Below are 22,571 nucleotides of genomic sequence, written 5' to 3'. Positions count from 1 at the left end.
CCACATTCAAAATGGCTGCAGCCTGACTTAGTGGAGGGAGATTTCTGCAGCATATTTGGCAAGAACAGAATCTAAGTACATATAAAATCATATGCAAAGTGGTTGGAGGGAAGCTTCAGATTGGCAAAGATTATATGAGCAGACTGTAGTTCCTCTTTAATAAACACACCACAAATACCGCATAACTTTTTTGCCATGTTCTTTATGATAAAAAAAAAAAAAAATGCAAGTAAATCACAATGTCTATCCAATGAGTAAAAGATTTACAAAAATGTGAAAATCAGCAATGGCCAACTTATTGCAATGATGCCCTGCTAGTAAAAAATAAACTTAACAAATTTACATACAAACCAGTTACAATAATACAGTAAGTTCCTTTACACATGTACAGAGCACTCCTTTTATATACACATTGAGATGGACTAAAATGGTCACTTCTTCATAAAACAGATGGTTGGGTTTTATTTTCTAGAAAGAGAAGAAATGGATATTATCAGGGGTTGTTCATTAAATAATGCTTTCTTTCCAAATCCAAACCTCCCAACTAGTGTTATGTATAGCCAAAATGTGGTTTTATGTTTTGGGTCAAGTGAGAAAAGGTTAAACCAAAATTGGGATATTTCATTGCTTTCTGTATCCTGCTAGGAAGATTTCCCTTTACTTCCTGTCTTGAAGGCACAAAAGGAAATAAAAGGAAACACCTCCAAAAAGTGAGGGAAATTCCCATATTGCATGTTTTTACATTTGTCCCCACTGGGTGACTCATCTATTGCTTTGGTGGGAAGTCTAAAATCTAGGATTTCCACTAAAAAAGGGACACAGGAAGTGAATCTCCCAAATAGTGAAACAGACAGCAACAATATACCCATCGGAGACTCTAATGCTGGCTATACAGATTTGTGATGAAAATTTGCAGTACATTCGATGGCTTGATGCAACATTTTCTTTGCTTTTAACATTTAACATTTTGCTTTTAACATTCAATTATGGAATTAATGAAAGTTCCTAAACATTTGCAAAATACTGTTTGAGTTATGCAACTACTGTTCTGGACTGTATCCTCTGCTTTTGTCTAAATAAAAAAAGAAAAGAAAGTTCCTAGACAAAAACCACATCCACTCTTAGACATTAATTTGTTTGAGAAAACTTTCATCCCATTCCTTAAAATTTTCTTGTCACTGCAGTCATAAACCAACGTCAATTTGAACCCTCTAATGTCTAGAAAATTGAACAAACGTTCTTAAAAACAAAGAAATGTGAACAAAAATTCTGCAAGTGTATACCCTAGTAGTGTTTCTCAACCTTTTTTCAGTCAAAGCGCCCTTTTAAATTATGGACAGTCATGAGGCACCCCATATTATAATATATAAAAACAATTCTAATAATTTTACATAATGCAGCAACAGCCACACACATAGGATACCCAACGTTAGAAGCAATTTATTCTTCCAAAGCAAATACACCTTTGCACACTGGTACTGACTAGTATTCCAGCGTTTCTCTTCTTCCTCAGTTTCTCTCGATCACTCTAATGTGACCCCAGTGCTGATGGAGTGCTCAGGGGAGGGGCAAACAAGGATGCTGTGCAGGTGACCGACGTCCTCCTTATCAACCGATGACGTTATTGGTTGCTAGGATGCTGGCAGCTAGAAAGTCATAATAGTGTACGACGAAAACCTGTGGCTTTGTGTAACTAAAAGGCAGGCCTGATCCACCTGCTGGCTTGTATACAATTTCTGGGCAATTTCTAGGCAATTTACCAAGGTACCCCTGAAGAAGCCTAAAGGCACCCTGGTTAAAAAAGGCTGTTCTAGCAATACTTACTCTCTCCTGCCACAATCAGGGTCATACTTTCATCATTGCACCCAGGCAAACCCAGACTGTCAATCAACCCTTCCAGCAGCAAAAAGCATGATTTTACCATAAACTTGGTACTGCATGCCAGGAATACAAATGGAAGCAGGCCTTGTATAGAGGAAAACATAAGTTTACTCAGCATAGCCTTAGTTGGAGAACCCCCAACCCCCCAGAGTACTGTCTCAAGTGCCTGGTATAGGTAAAATAGGCATACCATCAACCAGGGCAGAGAGACAGTGCTCAATTGTCTGGATGTCAAGGGCTATATAACTGGAACCAGAAAGTGATTAAAACAATAAAGTTTATTATCCACAACATGAAGTAAATTAATAAATTGATGAAAGCCAATAGTACCACACTGGTGTCCTGGGCATGGATTATGCAAATGTAGTCCAACAGCCTAGGCAGCAGGAAGAGGCGCCAATATCCATGCTGGATGGAAGAACCAGGATACAAGAGAAATGGCCGCACACCAGGCAACAGCTCACGATGAAAGGCTTTATTGAACAAGGATGCAAGGTACAGCAAAATGGATGGTAGACATGTTTCACACGACTCACAGTGTGCTTGTGTGTGAACATGCACGCTGTGAGTCGTGTGAAACATGTCTACCATCCTTGCCTGGTGTGCGGCCATTTCTCTTGTATCCTGTCTGCGGTTGCGATCCAAGGTCCTGCATCCAAGGCTGGCTGTGAAGTTCCATACTGCCTGAGTGGTGTACATCTCTTTCTCTGTGGATGGAAGAACCAGTCAGCCGTTCGGGGAGGGGGGCAGCTGTGCCGGGCTGGATAGGCATACAGTCTCCCCTAGTGCACTTGGTGCCTGAGCTACATAAGCAGAGGAGCTTTCAGTGCTTCAGCAGTGCTCTGGAAGTTGGTGGGTAGAGTGAACTGCCATACTAAACATATTCAGAGGCTCTTTACAAACCGCTATAACAATCAGCAGTAAGGAATATTATAAAAAACATAGGAGGACGACACATTCCCTGCAGACTTTGTAGGAACACACGATACAACTGCTAATCAATCACAAAAATAACATTTCCAGATCTGCCCACCTTGATCTACCACCATCATGTCTTCGCCTTTCAATGTCACATACAGAGTCGGGAACTCAATTATTGTCTTCTTCTTAAGATTTTCTCTCAGGTTTTTACTGGTGTCCAGCTCATAGTACCTGAAGTATAAAAGTTATCTGGATAATGCAGAAAAACACCAAACACTGACGCATCTCTTAGCTGCAGCAATACCTTAGTGCTATGGTGTCATTACTGTGGATTCATCTGTTTGTCTAATGGTGAGAGGTCTTCAAACCTTAGGCCATATAGTGTATATTGCAATGTAAAGGCAAGTTTAAAGGTGTATCCAGCAAAGCGCAGCAAACACTGAACACACAGCGTAAACATATGCAAACTATCTAATTGTACTAATCGTTTATTTGCCTTCTGCTGAAATACAAACATTGTTGTGCTTAAAATAAAACACAATATGCAACATGAATCTAATTACACTCTAAACAGAAAATGCAGAATGTAAGTGGTTGTAACCCCAAAAAAAAAAAAAAAAAAAATGCTCCTGCCCCTTACTATATTGCAGGGGGTCTCCAAACTATGGCCCTACAGTTCAGAAACTACAAATCCATCATGCCTAGTCATGTCTGTGAATGTCAGTTTTACAATGCCTCATGGGACGTGTAGTTCCGCAACAGCTGGGGGGCTGTAGATTGGAGATCCCTGCGATATTGCATAGTGTTTCTGTAGTGTAATTTGTCCCATTCTATGTTGTACAATACCTGGTTGATCCTGCCTGTTCCTGTCTTCCCCTGTTTAAACGGACTATGTTTATCATGGCTGTTGATCCATGATACTGTGGTCAGTTTATGTGCCTCCGTCATCCAGCTCTCTCTGCATCTCCCCCCCTCTCTCTGTCAATTCTGTAGTCTGTGTGAGCCGCACATTGCCCCGATTTGCAGCTAGACTTTTGTTCAACTATAAGGCCTTAATGCAAACTGGTTTCTTGTAAAGGCTCTTTATCCTGACAGGAGAAAAATCTGCATTATAAACTCACCTAAGCTGCATTTTCAAAACCGTTTAGGTGACTTTAGCAGAGTTTGGCCTCTTTCACACGGAGCGGACCGTATTGCGATCCGCTCCGGCACTTTTTTTTTTTTTTTTTTTAACGGACACGGATGACACTTGTGTCATCCGGTCCGTATGTCCACATATCATCCCATCCGTTTGCGGATGATATACGAACATAATGTAGGTCTATGGGATTGCGGATGTCAGCGGATGACACAGCTGACATCCGATTTTGCGTCCTTTCCGTTTTTTAATAGGGTTCCGTTCCAAAAAAACGGAACTGATCGGAAAGGACGCAAATCGGATTGTCAGCGGATGGTCATCCGCTGACATCTGCAATCCCATAGACATGAATTAGGTCCGTATATCACCCGCAAACAGATGGGGTGATATATGGACATACGGAGCGCCTGTGTGAAAGAGACCTTTGGGTGTTTTTTTCCTTGGTCAGAACTTTAATTTATTCTGGGCATTGAAATAAACACTGAAATTCTTAACACAGACAGCAATACAAAAATGACAGGTGTTCCAATCCCTCGCAATTCTATCAACCTATAGTGATACTTTTATACCAAGCAGATTAAGGAACAAATAAAACCAGCCATAGATTTATTAAAAATATAACTACTATTAATGTGTTTTTATTTGCCTCATGTAATACCTTTTACAGCAGAACTGGGAGAAGGAAGAGTCGGCACAAGTAAGTAAGACTTTGCTATGATGCTGTCAGTCTAGCAGTGGCGGTTTGCTGAATGGTGCAGTGACCAACATAAAAATAGTTCACTCTCCAATCACCAAGCTTGGGGTAGTTTCTTGACCAAGCTCTACTGCCTAATTGTAGAGGAAGTTGGGGACTTGGCTATGCTATTTGCATATGTGCCTGAATCATAAAACTGAAGAGAATTGGTTGTAAGCTAAAATACTTTCCTCATATGCATTTCAGCTGTGTATTTAGCTGCTTGTCTGGAGTCCAGTTTTATGGATCTGAGCAAGAACCTTCTGATACCCACTTAGCTGAGTTCCTGGCTTGACTTACACCAATGACATGCTCACCTCAAGCAGTTTTTAAGTCATATTTTGCTGTAGCTTACCTCTTTGGACCAGGCGATTTCTTTTCTGCTTCCATAAAGACCTTTACATCACAAGAAGATCCCACATACTCTTTTAACCTGTAAAACCAAATTCTGGAATCACAACAAATTAACAAATTCATAAAATTCTGTGACCAAAGAGTCTGAAACACCAGGACCAAGCTTGGTTTTATAAATCTAGACAAGAAATAAGAGTCAATTTAACATAAAATTACAAAACAGCCTATTGTAAGAGCTGTGTGACTTTGGTTGTTTCTGTAGGTTTTTTGAACATTTGTAGAGGTTTTTTCCTTTTGAATTATTTTTAGCCCATGGAAAGCTAGTTACTAAGGGGGGGGGGGGGGGGGGGTTACACGATACATTAATTTGCGCGCCCCCATTAAAAGTTTTTGGGCCCCAAAACGATTTTGAGCTACAAGCTTTAAGCGACACAAAGCAGGCACAACTGAAAACCATGGGATTTTGGCTTAGCGATAGACTGATATGGTTTTTTCAGGGCCGATACCGATACTTTTGTCACAACATATCGGTATCGGCAGATATGGGACGATATTTTGTACATTTAAAGTTTTGAAAAATAAAGACAATTCTTGAATCAAATCTGGCACTGAACATGTTAATTTTTGCTTAATGGCTGACTTGCTGGCACCCTGTGGTGGGTAGCTGGCATATTGTAGTGGGTGGCTGGCACCCTGTGGTAGGTGGGTGGCTGGCTGGTAAAGTGCCTGTGGCTGGCTGTCTGGCACCCTGTCTGTGGGTGGTTGGCTGGCACCCTGTGGTGGGTGGCTGGCTGGCACAGGGGCTGTGGGTGGCTGGCTGGTACAGGGCCTGTGGGTGGGTGGCTGGCTGGTACAGGGCCTGTGGGTGGGTGGCTGGCTGGTACAGGGCCTGTGGGTGGGTGGCTGGCACCGGGCTGCTGTGGGTGGGTGTATGGCTGTGATACACTCCGAGACTAGTCCCGACTTCAGAAGAGGCTGTCCAAGGAGACGGCCTAAGAAGGCAGAATGACGTCACAAAAATATCGGCCAGTTCCGGGGGGCCAATACCGATATATCAGGGAAAGTGCATATCCGATAACCGGTCTATCCCTATTTTGGATGTTGAGCATTTTGGAGGGTTGAGCTACAAAATGCTCAGGTGTGAATGGGGCCCTGGGTCCCCAAAGACTAAGCAATAGAAAGAGGTTATTAGAGCACAGAAGACTTAGCATTTCGTAGTATAGCAGGGGGAAGGCGGAGGGGTTCAGGCAATAAATTCAAATACACTATAGTCACTATAAACTCAAAGTAGAATTTTACAGTCAGTGTGTTTTTGCGATAACCCATTATAGCAGTTAAAGCCCCATACACACGGGTCGAATTTCGGAGGACATAAGCCTGTTCAAGAAAAAACAAAAAAACGACATTCCGCCAGTGTGTTAGCCACCCTGTCTGACAAAAGCCAGCCGTCTGGCCGGCTTCTGTCGGATAAGCATGCTGGAAAACCAGCAGCCGACCGACTCCCGATCAGTGCTCTCAGCCAAATGGCGCTGATTTAAGTGTTTTTGTCCCCCTGTCCGTATACAATAGCTCAGCAGGGGAGATCACTATACTAACGTTGCATAGTTAGTAAAGTGGCTCCGACCTGAGCTGACAGGTTTTTTCGTTCAACTCACTCAGTGTGTACCAGGCTTAAGACAGATAAATAAGCTACACAGATTAGTCTTCCAAGCAGGTCAGTGTAATTTTACACACATAGTTAATAGTTTTATTATGGGAGGTTTTATATAAAAGAAAAAAAAAAAAAAAAAAAAAACTTTAAAGATTTTGGTATTCATAAACCACTAATGTTCCGTCACACAGGTCATACAATGCGCATGCAACTTGAAGAGGAACTTTACTCAAAAAGGGGAAGTTCTGTTAGTCTTCCTCCCCCACCCTTCTTTAGGTTTTGGTACTTTTGGCTGTGGGACCATTCACAAAGTGCAGCACAGCTCACAGTGGGACGCCGGCTATGAAGCTGCAAGCAGTCACAGCCAGCTTCCCAAAGTAAACATGCTGGCTCCTGGACATGAAGACCTGGCTCAGGCCAGAACCGTGCTAGATCCCTGGACAGGTAAGTGTCCTATTATTAAAAGTCAGCAGCTACAGTATTTGTAGCTGCTGACTTCCTTTTTTGCTTCTAGGGTAAAGAACGGCTTTAAGGCTGAAATCAGAGCTAAATAAATATCTTAGTAAAAGAGTCCAGTGTATTTCTTTTTTTTGAGTCATGATATCTTTTGTTCATTTCATCCAGGTCTGTGCAGTAATCCAGCATGAAACTTTTCTTTGGGAAGAAACTTCCTGTAAAAAAGACCTTCTCTGCTACTCTCGCTCCTCATTCAAGGGGGCTGGTCTTGTCTCTACCCCCTCCTGTAGTTTCCTGCCAACAGCCTGTAAAGAGTAGACCTGTTCGCTTCCTCCCACAGCTCTGCTCTTAGCACGGCTGAGCAGCACAGTGATTATGTCACCACCACACCACTACCAGGACTCAGAGGTGGGCACGGGACGCGGCTGCACCATAGGGGATGACTTTTTTGCCCATTTGGAGGCTTCCTACTTACTTGAAGGCAAAATTAATCCCCCAATTGTCCAGATGCCTGCATTTTGGGTTGTTTTCCAGAAGAGGCACTAAAATATACTAAATCAAATAAAAGCTCACAAAACTAAATGTTGGTGATTAAAAAAGGTACCACATCCCAATTTTATCAAGATCAGGATTGGAATACGGTGGGGCATATGTCGGGACTTTAGAGGTACCGTCTTGAGACCAATATTTATAGTATCACACTGGTACAAAAATTATATTAAAAGCGTTTCATTAATATACAAAAATATCATAACAGAATACATACAAGGACAAGAGAACATGTCATACAAAGATCAAAATCGGAATTAACATAAGCATAAGCTTATGTGAGGGATGAGGATATGCTTATGTTAATTCCAATTTTGATCTTTGTATGACATGTTCCCTTGTCCTTGTATGTATTCTGTTATGATATTTTTGTATATTAAAGAAACGCTTTTAATATAATTTTTGTACCAGTGTGATACTATAAATATTGGTCTCAAGACGGTACCTCTAAAGTCCCGACATATGCCCCACCGTATTCCAATCCTGCTCTCACTAAAATATACTTCCAGCCTCTGATTTCCATAAATTGCATAAATAGATCTTCACTGATCCTGGGTCAGCTCCCCCCCTCTTTAGGTGTTCGTATGGTCCCAGTGGCTATGGTGGGCTTATGCTTCCTGGTTGACTTGGTTCTCTTCTTCCCCCCTCTGCTGGGTCTGTGTGGGAAAAAGTCCTCAGAATTGCTTTTATTGCTGTATGTGGTTTTGATGAGTAGTTTAAACATCTGATCTAAAATTGTAAAATAACATAGGTCATGGCTTGACGCACGCTAAAGAAATACTGAAAGGCATTGGGTGCTTCTCTTATCATACACTGCTCTAGACAAAATGTTATGCTTATGCACCATTTGTCAGTCATACTAATTCAGGATAATCTCATCTTTAAATTGCAAATATTTTATTGTTGCTTTAAAAAAGGATTTTTTTTTAAATAAAATATATTTTTTCTATTATATGGAATCTAGTGGCTGCCCTTCTAGTCCTAGGGGATACAAATTTCTTTAACTTTACACAAATATAGGGATGATGGTACACTCAATCCACCAATAAACACCTTTTAGTTCTATTGTCACTACTTTTACCAGGTTATAAATGAGTTTTTAAAGGCACTTGGTATTTAACAAAGCAGCTGCCGCTTTGAAATGCTTTTTTAATTTGGAGACACGTGAGGTCCTTTTCCCCTCCTATACGAGTCACACAGTTAAGTGTTGACATAACTTCTGGGTGACACGACTTCTGTTGAGGCCAGTCCGGCTCACTGGGGATGCATGCTGCTGCTTTCTTGCTACTTTCCATCCAGCAGCCCCAACATTGACAGTTTTGCAGCTCCCTGGTTTTTGGTTCCCCCCCCCCGCTTTGATTTGCCCCAAGGACGGGTATTGTAGAGCCTTACCAGCCAAGCCTAAAAATCACACCAGGTGTTGGGAGTGGTTCCCTGGGTCAGGAGGTTGGCATTGGACACATTATGTTCTTATGTTCATAACTTTTTATTAAAGTGGACCTATTCACCTTTATCAGAGATTTGATTTATGCCTTCAATTGGACCACCTATGACTGCACTACAGTTTTTAATCATGATATAGACAACCTTCTCGCATACCTTTGTGAGCTGCATTGATTGACTCTTGTTTTCACAATAGACTCTATTGGTATTGTCAACTGCAAAATGTTATAACTACTATACCCAATGGCTAGGAGGTTTAGTGCCATGGCATACAGACTGTAGCACTTTACCCTGGCAGAACTGGCCTCCTAGATTGATTCCCACATTTAAAAGTGAAAAAAAAAAACACAGTATATTTCTGCAAAACATGCACAATCCCCATGTTTTATTCCTTTAAGAACACTGCAAATATAGAAAAATACAAGTTAACCTTGTAAGAAATTCAGGGAGCTCCTAACTTTGTTTGAACAACATTGCTGCACTGAAATTCCAAGCAGTGTTATAGGCCCTGCCTGCTTTTTCCCCTACTAAACAAGACAAACCTTAGGAGCAGACTACCCTACTCAATAACCAAACTCTTTGAAAGCATCACACTTTAAAATGTATGAGAAGGCAATGTTAAACTTGTGGGAGGAGAAGAATAAGGCTATAACAAGAGAAAAGAGCTGGTTACCTTTGTCGAATGGTTGGATCAGACTCCGTTGGATCAATGTAATGTTTTAGGATCTCACCAAGTGTTTTGTCATCCCGGACCCTACGAAACAAAATCCGAAATCAAAAACTCCTAAAAATACCTGTACTGCTAACATGTCATAAACGTCAAATTAACACACTCAAATTCTATAACTTAAAGCATATCCAAACTAAAAAACAAAAACGGAATATATTGCAGTTTCCTGGTCCTTCGATGTGGTAGCTGAATTCCTTTTTCATTTTTAAGACCATTTTCCCAAATTTCAACTGGTAATCCTGTGAATAAAACACTTCCTATTCCTGTGTATCTATGGAGGAGCAATGGTTGTTACCAAGGCTGGACCTAAAACATGTCTGGCTATGTACTATATCAGGGTAACAGGATTAGTAGTTTACACAAGAAAGACCAAAGTGTTTCAATTTTCAGTTCCAGTCCATCTCATAGGAAGTGACGAGGCATTTCTGGCAAGTGGAGGAATTTTCTGTACTTGCTAAAAATGTTCTTAGCCTTACCCCATTTAGGGCTGGCAAGCTGCAACATTTACTTATAGTTTCTAGTTTAGCAATCCTTTAATTTATGATTTGAAGTTAAACCATTTTTTTCACATACAGATTTGTTAAAAGGCTTGTAGGGTATATAAAGATGCAAGTCCGATATCCCCCACCCCACCCCCCTAAAACTAAATAAGTTTTAAACTAGGGATTTCTCACATACGATTTTTGGAAAAGTTCATGATAAACACCAGTTTTGCATATACTTATCCTTTCTAAGGGCTTTCTAATGTTCTAAGACCGGTTTAGTATGTGGAAAAGCAGATCATGTAGAATTCATACCTCTTCTCCGTGTATTCTGCTTTACACTGAGGAAACACGAGCTTCAAGTGCCAAAAGAATCTTTGCTCTCTAAAACGGAGAAAAAAAAAAAAAAAATGAATAAATATGAATTTGCCATATCGGCCACTTTTATTCTGACACACACAGTATATCTATACATTTATATAATATCATGGGATACATATGTGAAACACCATATAATTCCTAGTTAGGGTCCTAATTTCCATAATAGGACTTGTTTGCAAGAATCATTCCTGCCCCGAAGAGCATTGAAACCTGTTAATTTCGAAATATTTGGTTGCTAAGCTGGTTTGTTGTGAAGCCGTCACATCACTACATTTGAGAATTACATAAAACAAAAAGCGTGTATTTATTGGATAGAGACTGTATTTTCATCCAAGAAACAACTCTTGGTAATGTTTCATAAAAAACACGCCTTGACTCCTGGCTCTGTCCCTGTGAAATTCTCCCACGTCACTAACGTGATTTGTCTATCCGTATACTCAAACGGCTTTTTATATTTTCTCAGACTTGTATTACCCAGGCTCATGGATAAAGAAACACCCAGAGTTTTATGTCCTGAATGTATGTCTGGAAAATGCTGAGTGATGTCAGTTAAGGCCCAACCTGTCTGAAGTCCATTACAAGCTGTCGCCTTGAAAATGGCTGGACCTCTACCACATGATATGTCATGAGACTTGTCTGCCAACATAATGGATCTAATTTATTAATGGCCTTAGAGGGAAGAATTTTTCTCCATAATAGCCAACCAGATCCTCCCTTCCCTTTTTCCAGGGCATGATGAATGAAAGACCACGGCAACTGGTGTGGGCAAGTATCAAGACATTGATTCTTTCATTAATATTTCCCATAATGCATATAGAAGATTTTATGAAGTAAATGGTCAACACCCACATGCAAAAAAAGACAGGACACTTCGGAAAAAATAGCAAATGAGGAAGAACTTTCAAGGAAGGAAATTTATGAATGAGGGTGTACTGATCCAACAAAGTCACCAGAGCATCCACTACTTCCGCTGGAATATGTACAGAATTCCTGAGCTTGAGAAAGACATTCAGTGCTTTTAGATACAAGATGGGGCAGATGCAACCTTTGTTTTTTTTACTTAATGTGAACAAGGTGGGAGTAAAACCCATCAAAATGAAACAATGATATCTTCAATAGTAAGACCCAAAATGGCTAGACAGAGACCTGGTAATAAAGTGAGGTAACAAAAGAAAGGTTGGAGGGGAGAAACTGAAAAAGGAACAGAGCGAAATTCCAGCTTGTAGAACTAGAATACCATCTCCACCTGAGGTGGTATACCACACCTCCACCTGTCTGCATCCAGACAGATCAGATGCAAGCAATCCAAGTGTCTGAAGAGGTTAACAAGCCTTCCCAGACTCTGAAAAGCAGGGGCATACCATACCGAGGAAGGGATTGTCTAAGGATTTAATAGACTGTAAAGCCTCAACCTTGTGGATGAACTAGGTGCCAACATGGGTGGGTCTAGTTATGTATGGCGCGTGGTTGGAGAAACAAAAAAAACGCATGCACCAGTAGCATTCTTGAGAATGGTATAAAGAGTACATCTAAAAAGATGTAGTCCCTCGGAGGCCTTGTGGATCAGCTGCTTCTAGATGTGGGTCTCGTAATCCAGCACTTCAAAGGAGATGGGAACCCTCATGAAGCCAATCACAACTGTAGCTTAAAAAGATACAACCATTTGCTCCAAATGTTGTATAACTAAAGGATCAACCACAGCAGTAGTAAGATCTTTGACCAGTCATTCAAAGTCACAATCAAGATGGGATGAAAAGCAGGGCCTGTCCACGAGAACGGGGCTCTAGAGAAGGCTTTGAATCATTTATTGGCTCAGTGCTCAAGACCTATTCATCCTGTACAAGTATGGTAGTCTTTGTTAAAGGCAGGACACTTGCTGGATCAACAGTAGAAGTAGGCCACTTTTTAACAAAGTCCTCTTCATAGAGGCACAAGGCAAATAAGCACGCTAAGGGGGAGCAAACATCTTGTCAGGGTGTTTGCAATCTCTACAGAGAAGACTTAGAAATGCAGGTGCACAGGGAAAGTTTTTTTTGTCTTAGGCACCCTAAAGCCTTGTACACACGTGTCGAAAATTGGCAGGGAATTTTCGTCCGACGACCGATCTGCCGATTTTTGGCTTGTTAGTATGATGCTTCCGACAACCGACTCAGACTTTTCGGCCGAAAAAAATCTGGTGTGCAGGCTATACAATTTTTGTCCGCCGTCGAAACACAGCCGATTTTCGTGCAGTCAGTACAGATTGACAGGGAAAAATGTAATAAGCAAGACTAGGCATGCTCAGAGAAGAAAGAACACAAAGAAAGCAATCCAACACATGACATCACTTCTGAAGTAGAATTTTGTCGGGCGAGAAAATTCGTGTGCAGTCTAGGCACATTCCAACCAAAACACCACTCTGGACGGACGATCGGTCGGCCGATAATCGTTGCGTGTGTACTAGGCTTAAAGGACCAAGACTGGTATTCACACTGGTAGACGCAACAGGCTGATCCAGGCTGATATTGAACACCCCAAAAATAAGAGCTGAAAGGGTCTCTTAATTTGGGAGTAATGACAGACAATTGCAACTCATCAGAGGCAGGCTCATTACATAAAAAGTGATCAACCCTAAATCAGACAGACAGCCTCCGGAGCCGATTGCTCAAGAGTCACAAGAAGATCAGATACAGAATCTGTGTCAGAAGGAGCACATTTGGGGCCTCTGCTATCAAAGTCAGCAATAAACTGGTTGATTTGGGCAAAAAAAATCATGCATACAAGTAAAAACTCAGCTAAGGAGGCAGAGGAATTGGACATACCCAACAGAGAACGTTTCCAGATGGAAGGCGTTGGCTGCATTAGTAGGCGCACTGCAAGAAGCCCCAGAGCCATTAGTACAGTGCCCCGCAAACGCATAGGCAATGTAAGACACAAGGTACAAAGCAAGGCCTTAATGCACTAAACCAAGACACCTGCTAGCAGGTGAAGCTTGGATGGCCAGAGATAAAACAGTCACTGTATGAGTAGCAGAAAAGGATCAAAGTTTCATGCAGCTCTTTGCATAGCAGGAGCAGCAGAGAAACTCTCTCGACACTGCATGGCCAGAAAGAAAGGAGTGCCCAGGTGTTGATTCTCCACCCAGAGGATGAGGTCAACGCTCAGTACCACAGCTTTAACCTCTTCCAAATTCTTGAGGTAGCTCCTAGTGTTTGGCCTGACCAACCCACTTACATAGCAAGCCTTCAGAGACAAGGCAAGCACTGAAGCAATAAAAGGCTCTGGACTTGAAATGTGTTCTTTTTACCAGACGCTGCAATCAAAGAGATCAACTCTAGCAGCTTTGCAGAAAAAACTCAAAAAGGTGCTAGAAAAATAGGATAGTCTAACAGCAGAGCTGAAGGAAATACAGTAGCTCACAAAAGTGAGTACACGCCTCACATTTTTGTAAATATTTTGTTATCTTTTCATGTGACAATACTGAAGAAATGACACTTTGCTACAATGTAAAGTAGTGAGTGTACAGCTTGTATAACAGTGTACATTTGCTGTCCCCTCAAAATAAGTCACACAGCCATTAAGGTCTAAACCACTGGCAACAAAAGTGAGTACACCCCAAAGTGAAAAATGTCAAAATTGGGCCCAAAGTGTCAATATTTTGTGTGGCCACCATTATTTTCTAGCACTTAACCCTCTTGGTCATGGAGTTCACCAGAGCTTCACAGGTTGCCACTGGAGTCCTCTTCCACACCTCCATGACATCACGGAGCTGGTGGACGTTAGAGACCTTGCGCTCCTCCACTTTCCGTTTAAGGATGCCCCACAGATGCTCAATAGGGTTTAGGTCTGGAGACATGCTTGGCCAGTCCATCACCTTTACCCTCAGCTTCTTTAGCAAGGCAGTGGTCATCTTGGAGGTGTGTTTGGGGTCGTTATCTTGAAATACTGCCTTGCGGCCCAGTCTCTGAAGGGAGGGGATCATGCTCTGCTTCAGTATGTCACAGTACATGTTGGCATTCATGTTGGCAACTGTAGCTCCCCGGTGCTAGCCGCACTCATTGCAGCCCCAGACCATGACACTCCCACCACCATGCTTGACTGTAGGCAAGACACTTGTCTTTGTACTTTTCACCTGGTTGCCACCACACACGCTTGACACAATCTGAACCAAATAAGTTTATTTTGGTCTCATCAGACCACAGGACATGGTTCCAGTAATCCATGTCCTTAGTCTGCTTGTCTTCAGCAAACTGTTTGCAGGCTTTCTTGTGCATCATCTTTAGAAGAGGCTTCCTTCTGGGACGACAGCTATACAGACCAATTTGATGCAGTGTGCAGCGTATGGTCTGAGCACTGACAGGCTGACTCTCCACCCTTTCAACCTCTGCAGCAATGCTTGCAGCACTCATACGTCTATTTCCCAAAGACAAACTCTGAATATGACGCTGAGCACGTGCGCGCAACTTCTTTGGTCGACCATGGCGAGGCCAGTTCTGAGTGGAACCTATCCTGTTAAACTGCTGTACGGTCTTAGCCACCGTGCTGCCGCACAGTTTCATGGTTTTGGCAGTCTTCTTATAGCCTAGGCCATCTTTATGTAGAGCAACAATTCTTTTTTCACATCCCCAGAGGGTTCTTTGCCATGAGGTACCATGTTGAACTTCCAGTGACCAGTATGAGAGAGTGAGAGCAATAACACCAAATTTAACACACCTACTCCCCCTTGTAACAATAATGAGTCACATGACACTGGGGAGGGAAAATGGCTAATTGGCCCCAATTTTGACATTTTTACTAAGGGGTGTACTCACTTTTATTGCCAGCAGTTTAGAAATAACGGCTGTGTGTTGAGTTATTTTAAGGGGACAGCAAATGTACACTGTTATACAAGCTGTACACTCACTACTTTACATTGTAGCAAAGTGTAATTTCTTCAGTGTTGTCACATGAAAAGATATAAAATATTTACAAAAATGTGAGGGGTGTACTCACTTTTGTGAGATTTTGTATATCCATCCTACTAGGACAAAAGCAAAAACTGAGGCATGCTGGCAGTAGGAGTGGTTTTCCTGGGCTGGCCTACATTTTGTTTGCCAGCATCCAATCTTCAGTCAGTATAACCCAAGGGTGAAACTTCCTGTTTCTCTCAATGGACAACAGAAATCAAGTTGTGTAGACTTGCATTTTAAAACCACTGTACTGAAAGTTCAGCTCCTCAAATAAATAAACAGCAGGGCTGTCCTATGAGTATACAGACATTAAGGCCAAGATCACATAAATGCAAATTGGATGCGGATTTAACCGCATCCAATTCGCATTACAGGCACTCAATGGAGCCAGTTCACACACCTCTGGGGCGGCCGCCGTCCGAATTAGGAAAGAGTCCTGTGTGTCTTTGGCTCCAAATCAGGTGTGAATTCAGGCAGAAATTCGGACCTGATTAGCACTGCGAGCCGCGGCATGTGTGAACCCAGCCTTAGTAGTGGTGCGTCGAAATTTCAGCCGAAAATGGGCCTATCCCATTTCGGCCAAAAACGGGTCATATATGCCGAAGATTAATGGCTGCCGCAGCAGCTTTCCCTTTAATGGTGCGTCATATGTGAACGGATGCCCCTTCAGAAATCCCAGCACAGAGTGCGGGCAGGCAGCTGGCTACATGCCTCCGCAACAGGAGAAGATACTCCGGCACTAGGGGATCGTCTAGATCATCTAGCATCCAACCTTGCGGGCCTTTCATCCCCCTATCCTCATCATCAAGATAGAGGAGTTTGGATATCATTCGAGGCAGACTGGAAAAGAGGGAATAACTGAATACATGTGTGGTCAAACATCAGACGCTTCAGCTCCATCAGATAAGTGTCACCCACAAACCAATTAGGTAGAGCATACATGCAAGTTACTTCATTTAGTGACAGTCGGATTTTCAACAACAACATGTTAGGAAGGCCTCAGGAAGAGCTAGCAGATGGGACATTTTGGGTTCAATTCCTGTTGTAATTCAATCCTGCACTGATTGCATTGCCTGTGAATTACAGAGACTGTTTTTGAATGGGACTTATCGCAGTATATTATATTATCTGTGATAGTCTGCTTTCATCATTTTTGTGGCAAGCTCAAATCTATATTGTAATTACGAATCAGGAAATAAGGACTGGATTTCATTAGGGACTGGCCTGGAAGAAGTTTATTTGCATTCAGAGGATGCAAATAAACTATTTTAAAATCATTTGGGGGAAAAGTCATTTTCGGTTTTCGGCCAAGGGCATCCTGAATTTTCGGTTTCTGTTTTGGCCCAGAATTTTCATTTCGGTGCATCCCTAAGCCTAAGTGCCGGTTCACACTCTTGCGGCTGCGGGAAGCGCATGGCGATCGCATGTAATATCGGAGCGCACTGCTCCTTCATTACATGCGATCGGCTGTGCGGTGCGAATTCAGCCATACACTTTGTATGGCTAAATTCGCACTGCACCCGCACATGACCCTTTTTTTCAGCCGCATCAGGATCGGATCGCACAGTGGTTCACACTTGTGCGATCCGATCCTGTGCGAACTGTAAAGATCGCACTGCGATATGCGATCAAACTGGGGGTGTTAATTCATTGACACCCCCAGCGTATCGCATATGGCAGCGTGAACTGCCAAGGGTGCGTTTGCGATGCGGGAACAGGCTGCGAATTCGCAGCCTTCCCGCATCGCATAAGTGTGACCCGGCACTAAGTGAACCTGTGCTCCGGGGAAAAGGTAGAAAGCTGAGAAATGTATGGTATTGTAGGTTTATGTCTATATAATAAATATGCCAGGATCACTGATCACTAGACCACAGAAAAAAAAGACCCTTCTACTCAATGCTCAGGAAGGAGGAAAGGACTACAAAAGGTTTCCATGTATGAGATTCTATGGAAACAGCATCAGGTGGGAACTCTACAATAAGTGTTCCATGGGAGGATTGTTTTTTCAAATCAGTTATAGTGGAACTACGTTTTAAAATGTGAAGCCAACCACTGTCCAGTAATATATTCCATCAACAACCACCAAAAAAACAAATCAAAGAAAATAACATTCAGTACTGGCCAATAAAAAATGTGCAAGTTATTATCGATGTAGTTCCCACTTGAAAAGACAAAAAGGGTCAGGAAACACTGTCACCTCACTCGGGAGATGCTGTGCAGAACACACAAAAGGGAACATATTAAAGGGAAGAGTACAAACGAGTCAATAATACGGGATAACAATCAGAATGGTTATTTGAGTGTTAGGTATGGCACTCTTGCAACTGTGGAGATTTCTTGTACATGTATGCATGCTATACACTAACTGGTCAAACCAATCTTTTCCCCTGCAAGCAATTTTAAAGCCCAAATCTACTTCAGTTTTTGAATTAAAGTTCCTAGTTTAGAAGTTTCTAAAAATAAAAAAAAGTTTTGGCTACAATACTCATCAACTTTCCACCACTGCCCGAGGGGATTTATTCTTCCAAAGCAAATCCACTTCTGCACACTGCTACTGACTAGTATTCCTGTGTTTCTCTTCTCCCTCAATTTCTCTATTTAGTCAGCTGTCAACCCAGTGCTGAGGGAAAGGGGCACAGAAGGGTCAAACCAGGATGCTGTGGAGGCAACAGACCTCCTCTTTATTAACCAATGACGTCATTGGTTGTAAGGATGCCTGTGTCTAGAAAGTCGTAATGGTGCATAATAAACTAAAAGGCAAGCTTGATCCACCTACTGGCTTATATACAATTTTTGATCAATTTTTAGGCATTTTGCCAAGGTACCCCTGAAGAAACCTCAAAAGCACCCTGGTTGAAAAAGACTGGTGCAGACTACCAGTGACTGGTCAGCTTAATCTTTTAGCTTGGAGGCAGTTTTACAGTTCAACTCCAATTTTGTTCTTGAATTACAAAAGTAATATTTAGCTCCATAGCTCCAAAAATAAAAAATAAAGCTTTGGCTACAAATACTCGCCCCCTTTCAGGTGCTGTCCCCAAAAGATTCATTGCTCTCAGATCCAGTGCCAGTCCTATATTGGGCTAAATGAAGCCCAAACCATTATACATGCAGGCCTGGACAGATTATTATTCACACACTATTAAATGATCACAGCACTGTGTCAGGACCCAGGACTATTAAATACTTTATATCTCCCCTTGTATTAGCTCTTTTCTCCCCTGCAAGGCACTACTAAGGAGGTAGCAATATTAGACAGTCAGTCTCCACTGCTCTGCACAGTGCTGCCAGTCTAACACGGTCAATGGGCTTACAGGATGGGACAGCACAAAAGTAACCTCATCGGCGCACTGGTGCTTACTGTCTAAGCAGCAGGCCAGAAAGGCCACACCTGTGTCCGCTTTCAAATCTGTTAATAACTGACCATGGGCAAGTATAGATATAGATTAGAAAAGTCAGAGGGCAGTCTATGAATGGATGTACCGGTCGCCCCGACTGGCCTCTTTGATTGACCCGGATCTCGAGGTGTGTCATTGTGCCTGGAGGTGTGTCCCCCTCACTGGTTCGACCCCTTGTTTGCATACTGCTTTCCCATGTCCTGCTCTGCGTACCTCACCCTATTGTTATTTGTAGAATGACAGTACACGATTGTTTAATTATTTTATTTTTTTTCCTGCTATGTGTTGCAACACTGTTTCTTCAATAAAGTTAATTTTTGCAATCAAGAAAAGTCAGAGGGCAGTCATATCTGCTTATTGGTTTCAGGTAAGTGGCTTATAAAGTACTGGCAGCCATGGAAACAGAATTTTCAGAAGTACGGGCACCATTCACTTAGAAGTCCCATGCCAAGAAGCTGCCTTGCTGCATAGTGAACAAAGTGTCACCAACTTGGCACAGGTGACAATCCGAGAATGGTTTGCATTTTCCCAATGAATGTAAAGTGTTCTCTGATTGGATGAGATTGGGGGGGGGGGCGTGACATCACACTCTCCAACCCATCCAATCAAAGAATGATTAATGATTTGCATTGATTCAGTGATCTCCGTATGGCACCCACGCCGAGCAGTGGACCTCTTGTGTTCACAGAGCAGCAGGGCACCACTCAGAACACGACCCCACGGGTGTGGTATATGCATAGTTGCATAGCTCCAAGCTGGGCCAATGTAACCATGTTAAAATGTCCACACCTGGTATTCCTCTAACATTTTAAATATTTTATATTTGACCCTTTAGCTTTACTTCCTGCATCTGTGCTGGACAAGTCAAAGTTCATCATAAGTATGACAACAAAGCTAATGGAAATCACTGGAGTAGCAGTGTCTATTATAGTGACTACCTGCATCCAGGGGTGGTCCCACATGTATTATATATGCAGTGTTACATTGGTCCAAGCTGGACTAATATTAGAATTATGCAAGACAGACTATTCCGGTTCTTGCATAAGCCCAGTTCTAACTAGGTCTCTCTAGCTACCCAAGACACGTTCTGCTTCAAGGAACATCCAGTCTTCTGAATAACTTTCAGCCATTCCTAATCTGAATGTTTCAGCAGACGGTTCAAAATAATGTGGAAATATGTCATAAACCCTGAAGGAGAGGAGGAAGCCAGAAGACCTCCAAAACGGTCAATAAAACCATGCCCGACTACTGCCGACTTTATAGAGCGCAGTGCTGCAAACTTCTAGGTTACGCTGTGTAATAACACCGCAGCTTCTGAATGTCCACATTCCACTCAGGTCTGACACCAAACAAACCAGGCCAACCCGCTAATGGGGGGAAGCTGGGACAGCCAGCACAAGCAAGCTTTGTCAGTAAATATTAAGGCGAAGGCAGTCAGAATGGCAAGGGCTGCTTGAATCAAAATACATCTTTTAACACTCGATCCAATGTTTTGATTCCAAGTCCGTTTCCCTGAACAAACACGGCTTGTACAAGAGGCCTGTGTGAGCCGCCCGCTCGTGGGGTGCAGAACACGGGGGAGTGTGTGAGCTGCCGTTGGCCTTTTTCAGATTCCTTTGGAAAGTTGTAATGTTTGTTAAGCAATAACTTGGAGCCTCAAAAAGCAGAAAATCTCTCACTGATTTCCATTCGGTTTCCGCCCCTGGAATGAAGGAAAACACTGAAAAAAAAAAAAAAAAAAAAAAAAAAAAAAAAAAAAAAAAAACAACCTCAATGCTCTTTTTGAAGCTGAAAAGTTCACATTTGCTAAAATTATATACAGAAAACGATTTAAGCGACACAGGAACGCAATTGCTATATTTGCTGTCAGATACGTCTTCAAAGGTTAAATATCTGTTTACAATCTGAACAAACTGCTCAACGGAACGGAGGTCCTTATTTTTGCACTGATTTGCAACTGCTATAGCTGACCAACAGCTGCTGTTCTGATTGCAGAGACAAATATTAGTGCAAAATGGCTTTGATGGAAACTTCCCTCTTTGCCTGTGCTGCCGGTAGTGGAAGAGTTTGATCTAAAAAAAATTAACCTATTCTGCCCTACAACATTGCAAAGGTAACGGTGCTGTGGTGGCTGCAAATACCGGTGTTAGTCTTTAAACCCATTCATGTGTTGCTATGGACCACCTTGGAATACAGGACCAGATTGTACATCAGCTGGCACAAATTGCAAACCCTGCTCCCTCCTGGTGTTAACCCCCCCCCCCCCCCCCCACACTCCTATCCAATGTGAAAGGCAACAATATCATTGGGTTTCAGAGGCTCTGGTCTGTCATTCAAAAGATGGAAAACAGGGCAGAATAAAAGCCCCGAGAAGGGACAGACTTAAAGTGATTGTAAAGTCTCTCTTTTTTGTTTTTTAAATAACAAGCACGTTATACTTACCTCTTCTGTGCAGTTGGTTTTGCACCGAGCAGCCCAGATCCTCCTCTTCTCCGGTCCCTGGTGGGAGCTCCTGGCCCCTCCCTCCTGTTGAGTTCCCCCACAGCAAGCAGCTTGCTATGTGGCCACAGCCCTGTGTATCCATTGAGACATGGAGCTGCCATTTAGACCCACCCCCCCCTCTCCTGATTGGCTGAGTTTGAGTGACAGCAGCGGAAGCCAATAGTGGCGCTGCTGTCTCTGTCAATCAGGAGAGAGAGACCAGGGCTGCTTAAGCACCCGTGGACATCACTGGATAGAGAGGGGGCTGCTGCTGCACACAGAAGGCTTTTTATTTTAATGCATTGAATGCATTAAGGTAAAAAAAACAAAAAAAACCTGACTTTACAACTTCTGCAGGGCTCTTTCACACGGGCGGTCTGATCAGATCCGCCTGTCAGTTTTTTAGGTGGATCTGATCGGATGCCCCATTCAGCCCTATGGAGCAGCGGATGTCAGCAGACACCTGTCCGCTGACACCCGCTGCCATCCGCATCCGATCCTGTCCGTGAAATCCGGACGGATGGAAACCCTATTTTCCATCCGTCCTGGGGATCAAATCAGATGGGATCGGATGAGAGCGGACAGGCGGTCCGCTCTCATCCGATTCCCCATAGAGAACAGCGGGGGCTGTGACACCTCCCTCTCCAAACAGCAAGCGGAGACGGAGCTGTCATCCGCCGGCTCAGCGGGGATCACGGATCGATCCCCGCTGAGCAGCACGGATCCGCCTACGGAGGCGGACCATGTGAAAGAGCCCTTAATCTCATTTTGGCTAAATGTTAAAGGCCCCATATGGGCCTAAGGGGATTTCACAGGAAAAAGGAATCCATCCCAAGACTTACACAGGCATTAGATGATTTCACGCAACAACTCTTGTTGCAGTCGCAAGGAGATTGCCCATCTTGACACGACACCGCTCCTGGGGCTGCAAGTCGCCACTCTGTTACAATTCAATCATACAACCTTTGTATGATCAACTTTCACTTTACAAAAATAAGAACTTACCTAAACTACCCAACCAATTTGTACACAGACAGGCACGATAAAA

The 22,571-nt window shown here is 42.7% G+C and overlaps 1 protein-coding gene across 1 annotated transcript in view; it reads right to left on the bottom strand.

The window, feature by feature from the left end:
* Window positions 1–200: 200 nt before the first annotated feature.
* ZNHIT6 (zinc finger HIT-type containing 6) overlaps window positions 201–22,571 on the bottom strand; it is a 65,986-nt gene continuing 43,615 nt past the window's right edge. Inside the window, exons 6-10 of the mRNA XM_082266633.1 lie at window positions 10,654–10,722; window positions 9,800–9,880; window positions 5,029–5,106; window positions 2,915–3,033; window positions 201–468 (exon numbers count right to left, since the gene is read on the bottom strand). Of these exons, the coding sequence (XP_082122759.1) occupies window positions 440–468; window positions 2,915–3,033; window positions 5,029–5,106; window positions 9,800–9,880; window positions 10,654–10,722 (376 nt within the window). The 3' untranslated portion in view covers window positions 201–439. The remainder of the gene's footprint in view (window positions 469–2,914; window positions 3,034–5,028; window positions 5,107–9,799; window positions 9,881–10,653; window positions 10,723–22,571) is intronic.

This window comes from Pelophylax lessonae, assembly GCF_965119305.1.
Source record: "Pelophylax lessonae genome assembly, chromosome: 8".
NCBI lineage: Eukaryota > Metazoa > Chordata > Amphibia > Anura > Ranidae > Pelophylax > Pelophylax lessonae.
This window is presented reverse-complemented; position numbering and strand designations above follow the sequence as displayed.